At 40.1% G+C, this 9684-nt stretch overlaps 1 protein-coding gene across 1 annotated transcript in view; it reads left to right on the top strand.

Annotated features, from left to right (window-relative positions):
• The window catches only part of SUCLG1 (succinate-CoA ligase GDP/ADP-forming subunit alpha), a 31932-nt gene that overhangs the window by 964 nt on the left and 21284 nt on the right, over positions 1 to 9684 (top strand). Inside the window, exon 2 of the mRNA XM_072770020.1 lies at positions 9534 to 9637. Coding sequence (XP_072626121.1) covers positions 9534 to 9637 — 104 coding nt within the window. The remainder of the gene's footprint in view (positions 1 to 9533; positions 9638 to 9684) is intronic.

The following is a 9684-nucleotide window of genomic DNA, read 5'->3' as shown; positions in this document are numbered from 1 at the left end:
GTCTTCGAGTATCGCTGACTGTTGAAAATTCTTGTAATGTTCAAAGTCTCCTGTGTTAGGCAGAGACTTTGGAATCAATCACATCACGTTTGAAGTGTGGCTTGCTTGACCCTTAAAGTCTGTGAAGTAACCCCCGGGCGCTTTTCTTAATCCGTTCCTCAATTTCTGTTTCCAATTCCATGAAAATAATATTTTAATGAATCGGAGACGCTGTCCCTTGTAACGTGCACCATTATTTTGTGTACTACTGACAGTAGAAAATGATGGCTAATTAAAATCGTGACACGCCATTAGTTGTTAGTTGCATCCAGATTAAAGAGCTTTGAAGACGTGAAAAAATGTGCATCCTAGAAATGATCAAAAGTACAGGATAATCTGAGTTCACTATACAGAATAATTGAAACAGCGTATATAAGGCACCTGGGATGTATTATACACTCAACTAAAGTTAGTTTTCTTCTTTTCTCTTTTCTTACACTTTACTCGTAATTCTGTTTGTCCTAAATTTTGGCACAAGACTTAATTCATTTCTTGAGAAGATCTCATTCCAGAAATGTGCAAGGATAGGTGTGCACTCAATAGCTACACTTAATTACCAGACCTCATGAGGACAAACATCTGGCTGGATAACTGGCAAGTAGGAAAAATTTGGGTTACTTAGGTCAAGTTTTCTGGAGTTTTTTTTTTTTAAGATTTTATTTATTTATTCATGAGAGACAGAGACAGAGAGGCAGAGACACAGGCCGAGGGAGAAGCAGGCTCCATGCAGGGAGCCCGACGTGGGACTCCATCCCAGGTCTCCAGGATCCAGCATAAACTGCTGAGCCACCCAGGCTGCCCTGGAGATTCTTATTGTAAAATTTGAAGGACAGTTGAAGGTGTCGTAGGCAGAAGGGAAAAAGGGATTAGTTATAGCCATATCATTCTCACCTGGGGTCTTGCTTGTTTGAGTTTCTGAAAAACCATAGCCTGAGATAGGTCTGTCTTAGTAGGAGGAGAGTCTAGGGAAGCATCTAAAGAATCAGAATCTTTAATCTGCCCTTAGTAATGTTTAGCAATCCTTTTCTCACAGAACTGGACGTTCTTTTTTCTGAGAGTCTCAGGACCAGAGTCTTTAAAGGGTCATCTAGTTTAGCTTTCTCTTCTTGGTGGAATGGTCTTCATTTATCCTAGTCATGTGATTAATCTGTTATTAAGGATCTGTGAAGTCTGAGATCTAAAACCAAGTTCTCTCCTGGGTTAGAGAGGTTACAGACTAATGTTTAATGCAGAAAAACCTCTAAATCCCCCAGATCTTCCCTTTCTCATGCCACACGTTTAAGCCCATTTCCATTCCCACTAGAAAAAGCCACAACAGTATTACCCCCACAAACTTTTTTTAAAGGGTGGTCACAAACTACTTAGGCTCTGAGGTTAGTAATAGAACTGGAGACGCTAGGGAATTTTGTTTCCTCTGTTTTCTTAAGTTTCAGTTGATGGTACATGTGCTAAAGGTCACAAGTGTTGCAATATTCATTTGAGTTGGGAGAAAAAAAAACCAAAGCACTTGTAAATGTCTTCCTGAGCTCCTTGTTGGAATGTTTAGAAATTTTTGAGCCCCAAACCCAAAAAAACAAAACCAGTTTTATAGTTTTATGAAAAAAGGGGAAGAATCCGGTTGATGTAGGGAGAGAAAATGAAATGAAAAATAAGGAAGATTTCTTCCATGAGAAAGTTTAAGGATTTTATAAGCACATTTGAAGTTGAGATAGTAAAGTTTTTCAAGAAATATAAAGCTATGTAAAGTCATTTAAAACATAAGCCAGAAATTCCTATTAGTTAGGTCTCGTATAAAAAGTAGGGAACAAGAGCCAGCATTTTTGAGCTTCTGAATTTTGGTGTTTTAATGCCAGGAAGCAAACTTTACAATCCAGCTAGTCTCATATCTGTTTGGCAAATGAGGAAATAAACCCAGAAAGTTTCCTGGCCAGTATCAGAATGGGTATTAGAACTCAGGTTTTCTTTCTACTGTTACATGCTGTGTGACACTGTAAGCCTCCTTTTTTGAAGCTCTGTTCTTTGTTTCTTCCTTTCATTTTCATTCTTTTTTTTTTTTTTTTTTTTTTTTTCATTTTTGGCTGCCTTGTTTCGTTTAGATGACTACCCTGCTCAAAGGTGCCACTTGCCTTTTCTGTGCATTTGCCAAGTTGTATAGGCCACTTTTGGAATCAGGCATTTAGAAGTGTAGTTGGGAAAAGAGAACCCTCAGCAGTGGTGTTTCTGGTACCAGTATCTTTTGCTATTGCATCTAAGAACCAAATCTCTATTTCAGAGATACAGAAAGGTCTTGATCTAAATGTATCAGTGTAGCCATGAGAAAACAATTTGATTTTCTCCCCTCAAAGTCATTCTTCTATAGAAACAATTGGGGAATGTCCATATAATTTCTGTAAATACAGGAGAATAATCTCATTTTACCAAAGGACAGGAATGTTGTTGCTATAGACCCACTTTTTTTTTTTTCACTGTAAGATTTCTAAAATTGGAATGGGTCTTATAATTGATGGTAGGTACAACAAATTGGTGGCATTTTTTTCTTTCTTACTAGCACTTATTAGTACTTCAATCGTATTTTAGATTTGAGGAAATAATGGATTTTTGCCAGCTGAGTTTCATTTGTAAGTAAATATTAAATGAATATGTAATTTTGCATTTGAATAGTAGGTTGTTCCGGGTTTGGGAGTAAGTGGCTGCTGAGTTACTCTGCTCTATTGCCTATATATATTAGGTATATATAATATACATAATTAATAAATAGCCATTTATTAAATTCATGAGTGCATTCATGGATAAACAAGAACACAGTTTGTGAGATGAATTGGAAGAGGAGTATTTTTTTTTTTTTGTTGTTGTTGTTGAAGAGGAGTATTTTCATGAACAGTCTCAGATTATTGGTTCGAACCATGGTCCTGGTGATATGAGGCTATGGTTTGAGTCCCAGCTGGGTGGATGCTTTCTGGCCGTACCTCAAGTCAGTCATCTCACAGCCATCTCATAAGTGATGTGGTTGCTCTCTTTGGGCAAGAGGACTCAGCATGCAGCTAACTGACACAAATTTATCATCCTTCTTGAAGGCATGTATCTCTTACATTACTCTGCCCCTTTCCTTTGTAGCCTTTGTTACAGTTTGCAACTTCGTAGTTTTGTGGTTTTTTTGTTTAATATTTAGCTGTCTTATGGGGTAGAATGCTTCATTTGAGTAGGACTTGAGTCCATCATTTTTGCTCCTGCTTCTCATTCTGCTTTGGTAATCATAATGATAATAGATAGCTAATAGTGAGATAGCCCTTTCTGTACCCTAGGCATTGTTCTATGTGCTCTGTATATTAGGAACTCCTTTCATTCTCATATTGCCTATGAGGTACATAGTGTTACTATCCCATTTTTTTTTTTTTTACAGTGAGGCTGCACCTGTAAAAATGTTTCATATGGTAAAAATGTACAAGTCTATGTGTATATACTACATATTATATGTAGATATGGGATAGTATATAGATAAACATGGGATATGCATGAGGACATATACAAAACATTTCTTGTTGGACTTTAAACATTTTTTTTTCTTTTTTTTTTTTTTAGACAGAGAAAGAGAGATGGACAGGAGGGGTAAAGGGAGAGGGAGAGAGAATTTTAAGCAGGATCCACACCCAGCATGGAGCTGGATGTGGGGCTCCATCTCACAACCCTGAGATCATGACCTGAGTGGAAATCAAGAATCGGACACTTAACTGACTAAGCTACCCAGGCACCCCAACGTTGAACTTATTTTAAAATATGAATTATGTGTTCTCTTTTTTAAGGAAATGGTTTACCTTTGTGTTCATATAGGGTTTGAACCCAATTTTGGGAGCTTATCAGCTACTTTGCTACCCAATTTACAGGCATCACCTCTTACCAACACCACAGAATCCTTGTGGGCAGCTATTCCATTTACAGATGGGAAGATTGAGGTTAAGGGAGATCTAAAGATCTGTCAATGGCTGGTGAGCCGCAGAGCATAAATTCAAGCCCCGGCCTGTCTGATTCCTCAGGGTAGCTCTCAGTTGCTCCTGGGATACAGTCCCAAGGTTAGGCTAGCTGATTTCTAAGAACCTGAGAGAAGGCAACACCACCCTTCCCTGGAGGTGACCCGAGATGTGGCAGCTACAGCCTTCATGACTGGAAATTCTTCCTGGTGTCCAACCTCAGGCCTTCCTGTTGCCCTAATATTTAATTTAAAATGTTCATTTTCTTAACATTAGTTAAGTTAGATAGCTCATCATCTGTTGATTTGCCATTTGTCTGCCATTTGTTTGTAGTTTTGTTTCTTGCTCAGGGCCTTTATCAGTTTTTCTGTTAGTCTTTGGTCTCTGCCTTGTTGGTGCTTATGTTGCCCAAGTTAATTCCTTGTCTCTTATATGTCACAAAAACACTCTGATCTGTCACTGCCCTACGTCTGCCTATGGTATGTTTTCTCTAAGCTCTCTCTTTTCTCCTGTTGTGAAACAGCCCATTTTTGTGTTACATTACTGCTTCTGGATTTTATTTTTGTTTGTTTTTTAAAGTTAGTATGGAATTTGTACTAGATTAAGATAAGAGCCTTGAGGACTGCTAGTAGCATTTAGGCCTGGACTTCTGATCAATCTCTGTAAGAATTTTAGGGAAACCTATGATCTGTGCATGTACAAAAATTGATGTAGGTTTTTCTCCTAAGTGGGATAAACAGGGATGGAACTTATGACGTTTAGCTTGATATAAGTGTGTGTTTTTTAGACCATGTCTCTTGCCCTGAAATTCAGTGAAGCATTTCTTGTACCCTGACTCCATAAGGCACTGTGCCATATGGGAGACACCATGGTGTACAAGACGTAGGTCTTATAGCTATGGAATTTACGGTTAGAAATTCTAGAGTATTTGAATTAAATTTAACCTTAAGTAATTTTTCTTAGAAATAATGCAGTAAACAAAGTAATAAAGTGTGTGCACTCATCCACATACAGTGTGTGGCATAAGAATTATATACCACACGGGAGTGTTTGCAGGTTCCATTCTTCTTAATCTCAGATCCCCTGAATTCCCCCATTATATTCACAAGTCATGAATGTCATGTGAAGATTTAAGGATTCCTCACTGTGCAATGTTTTACTTAAATGTGAACTTACATGAATTAATGCCAGTGAAATTCTCAGGATGTTGAGTACATTGACTCTGAAATCTGAGAGTTATTTGCAAGATGGTTTGACCACTAATGTATGCCTTCCTGTATTTTTGACTTTACAGAATAACTTACTCTAGTTACGTGGTAGTTTTATCATAGAGTCGAGTTTGTATTTAAAACCAAAATATAGGGGCAGTCCGGTGGCTCAGCAGTTTAGTGCCGCCTTCAGCCCAGGGCCTGATCCTGGAGACCCAGGATCGAGTCCCACGTCAGGCTCCCTGCATGGAGCCTGCTTCTCCCTCTGCCTGTATCTCTGCCTCTCTCTCTCTCTCTCTTTCTCTGTGTGTCCCATGAATAAATAAATAAAATCTTTAAAAAAAAAATGTGATTGAGCAGCTTTTAGCAGTGGACAGATAATCGAAAATTTGTACTATAAAACCACTTTGCATTTTTCAGCAGAAGTGGAAGAGGCTATTTTTCATTACTTAAGGCATGTGGTTCAAGTGGAGAGGAAATCAAGTAGGAAAAGAAAATGCGAAGAGCTGGTCTGACAGATTTAATGTTTATAGCAGCTAGTAATTTGCACTCTACTAGCCCACACGAAAAAGAGTGGTGGGATTGTGGGAGGGAAGGTGAAGAGGTACAGGGGTGGGGTTGAGGAAAGGCTGCTTTCATGGGGAGCCTCCACCCTGTGATGCTGGACCTTGGATATTATAAAGTAGGGAGGAATGAGAAAAATGATGCAAGTTACTTAAAATTTGGTGAGTTTGGCTTAGAATATAAGCATGTTTTGCATTATTTCCATCCTAAAGCTGTAGAAGAGGCAGAAATTAAGGTCAGGAGAATTACAGTGTAAGCCATCCTGTGTAGTTAGGTCCTCCTCACAGCTATGGTAGCTGGGAGAGTGCGGTTGGTGTAAGGGCTAGGAATAGGGCAAATTCATCTGGTGTGGGGTGAGCTTTTGGGATTAAAAGAGTATTTGTGGTGGTTACAGACTACCATCACACACACACAGGAGGGGCAAGGGTCAGAGGTAGATGGAGAAGCAGATTGCTCTTGAGCAGGGAGCCTGAGGCGGGGCTCGACCCCAGAACCTCAGGACCGTGACCTGAGCTGCAGACAGATGCTTAACTGACTGTGCCACCCAGGCGGCCCCAGAGGCTATTTTCATTGTCAACATTTCTCATTCAGTTGACTTATATGTCCTAGAGCAGTATTTCAAAAAAAATATAATCAATGGTTCCTTATCTAGCACCTCCTGTGACTTGTTGATCTTTACCATATTGGTAGAGATGTTAGTTTGGATGATCTGGGGCCAAGTTGGGTTACATGGGCTGGGACTAGGGCAGAGGTGAAGACAGTTTTTAGTTGCGGAGAGATTATAGCCACCGCCAGGTACCAGATAACCCTACTTACTTCTTTAGGAGGTTGGAGGTCCATTATCAGAGATTTTAGAAGTGAACTGCTTGAAGTCCAGGGCTCAGTTTGGACATAACCCCAGTAAGGAATCCATTCCTTAACCCTACCCGTCTCTGACCCCCTAGCTGCCAAACCCTCCCCACTTCCTAACATATACAGACTTACTTGGATCAGGAGAGTTTATCTTCCCCGAATGTCCAAGGCCTATTCTTACCACAGTACTTTTCATACTGTGCCTGTTTAATGTCAGGTCAGGTAGACTGTGAGTTCCTTGAGGGCTGAGGCTCTCGTTTCCAATACTTTATCCTTGATACTTGGCATTGTGGCTTGGTGTTAAGTATTCCCCAATGTTTTGAATAAATGAATGATGACAACTCCAGCAACTGGGATATGTGCTTGATTATTCTAGCATCCTCTCATTTCAGTACTAGTGATATCTGGTCTGGTATCACATAGGTTTCTTGTCAGGACCAAATATGATCAGGAATTTCTTATGTTTGAATGTAGATTTTGAGTTTGGCTGAAATGTGATGATGATAGTTTATTAATTCTAGCTTACCTGCAGCTAAGTTTGTATGAGCCTGGGCTCATACGGTAGATGGGAGATCACATGCACACATGCCCACACATATACATGGCAAGTCTCCTTAGATTGATTTCCCCTGAGGTTTAGAATGTCAGGGTCACCTTGCAGGCTGAACAGTATCAAAGGGCTAAAAAGGTGGAAGGTAAATTGCTAGTCATCACACCTTCTGATGCAGTTTTTATGGACACCAGAGATCTTGGGTTGTGAAGTCCTGAGCTCCAGAGAGTTGATCTAGGAGGTCTGGAGTTGAAGGACTAAGAGAAGAGAGTGACCTTAGTTGTTCCTCTATTGAGCCATGCTTTATGGACATAGGTAGACCTATCTTTTTTCAGGGTAACAGGGCTACTCCTGCCCCTGTGGAAGGAGAGGTGAACTGTCTGATTTCTCCTTTCTTAAAAGTGAGTTTAAGAATCCTTGTGGAGGCCCAACTTGACCTTCAAAAAGCAATATTTCCTTTTAGCAAGTATGGGCTCCAGGTATCCTAATCTTATAATTGGTTCTTGTAAACTATCCTGTCTGAGAACTCCTGAGAGATGGACCATGTATTGAAGATTCAGGGAATGCGAAAGACTGGTGGAGCAGATTCTGTCAGAAATAGCAGCAGGAATACTTCCACAGGTATAGTGGTTGTGAGTCTCCAGCTGGGAGAACTGGGAGCCATGGGCAAGAAAGGGCCATAAGTGACAGCACTGGCTAGGGTGGGCCCTGAGGCTACAAATTCCCTTTATAGTATCTGCTGTCCCTGGTGCAGGTGCTTAGCTGTGCCCACTGTGGCAGGACTTGACCCTCAGTGTCCCATTATGGCCCCTGTTCAGCATAATCTAGTCCAAGAATGCAGCTGTTATGCAGCAGATCTTTGTGCACACAGAACACCCTTTGTCCCATTGATAAGGGTGAAATCTCAGCCTGTCTCTTCCCTAGAGGTACAGGAGATTCCAAAATTCAGAGTTGTTAGAAGTTGAGGTCAGCACGGGAGTAGAAGACAACTTGAGAGATGCCCAAAGGGCCAGATAGAAATCAATGATGGAACCTAAGGTGTGAGGATTTAGGAGGGCATGAGGCAGAGATTCAAGACAGAAAGGATGAGTGGACCCTGGACAAGTGTGTGACGAGATGTTCTTTTCTTGAGCTAGCTTTTATGGGCTACCTCAGTGGTAGGAGGAAGTCCTGACACTTTGAAAGGGCCAAGAATGGGCCAAAGAGACAGCAGGTTGGGGCTGAAATGAAGGTTTGAAAGTAGACAGAAGGTAGCTCACAATTTTAATTCATCTGTGCCCTACTTTCTACTGACTTTTGAAATAATGGTGAGCTGGTATGAGTAACTACATAGATTTCTCAGTTTTCATTGAGGTAGGTTGCTGAAAATAATTTAGATATTTTTTACATGTCTTTCTTTTATCTACTTATTCATTTTATTTTCCCTGTTGCCTCTATATGTAAGGTTTGGTGTCTTACATCAGAGGGTACCAAATTAAGCAACTTTTGATTATATATTAGATGAACTTTATCTCCAACCGAAGATTTTTTTTTTTAAAAGATTGTATTTATTTATGAGAGACACACACAGAGTGGGGGAGGGCAGAGACACAAGCAGAGGGAAAAGCAGGCTTTTCATGCAGGGAGCCCGATGTGGGACTCAATCCTGGGTCTCCAGGATCACGCCCTGGGTTGAAGGCGGCGCTAAACTGCTGAGCCACCCGGGCTGCCCACCAACCAAAGATTTAATGTTAATATTCAATGTTAACATTTAATATCATTTCGAGGAATGAGTTGCAGAGTAGTTCTTACAAGTTCTTCTAACATAGTGTAACTCTTAGCTCACCTATTACTTACAGATGTTGAACTTAAACAGGTTGGGTTAGGGGTGCCTGCCTGGCTCAGTCAGAACAGCATGTGACTCTTGATCTTGGGGTTGTGAGTTTGAGTCCCACATTGGGTATAGAGATTACTAAAAAAAATAAACTTAAAAAAAAGGTCGAGTAAAATGACAAAGTATGTGGCTATTTAGCAAATATTGTTGGTACAAGTGATACCTAGTTTCCCATCCTTGGATTTAATTTGAGCCATTTGTCTTTCAACCCCAGTTTTCTTTCTGAGGAATGAAAATTATAAACAGAAGCTTTTCTTTAGACATTTCGAAAAAGCTGCAAGATTGTTGTTCTCAGTAAAGAGGGAATTCTGGAGGATAGAATGGTGTCTTTTTTTGTCTATTTCTGTAGTCCTCATGTCTCATTTGAAGTTGTCTTGATCACAAGATTGCCCTGTATTCGAGGATTTTTTCTGTCACTAAGTTCAATTCATGGTCCAAAATTTGGAGAAATTATAACATGTCATACTTTCTTTATTTTTCAGTGCAACAGAATGGAATTCGGCATTGTTCCTATATAGCTTCCCGGAAACATCTCTATGTTGATAAAAATACGAAGGTTATTTGCCAGGGTTTCACTGGTAAGCAGGTATGTGTCAAGATGTTTTATAATGCGTACTACATAAACAGAAACAT

The sequence above is a fragment of the Canis lupus genome, chromosome 12, assembly GCF_048164855.1.
Source record: "Canis lupus baileyi chromosome 12, mCanLup2.hap1, whole genome shotgun sequence".
Lineage (NCBI taxonomy): Eukaryota > Metazoa > Chordata > Mammalia > Carnivora > Canidae > Canis > Canis lupus.
Note: the sequence above shows the minus strand (reverse complement) of the source record. Positions and strands in the feature narration are given on the sequence as shown.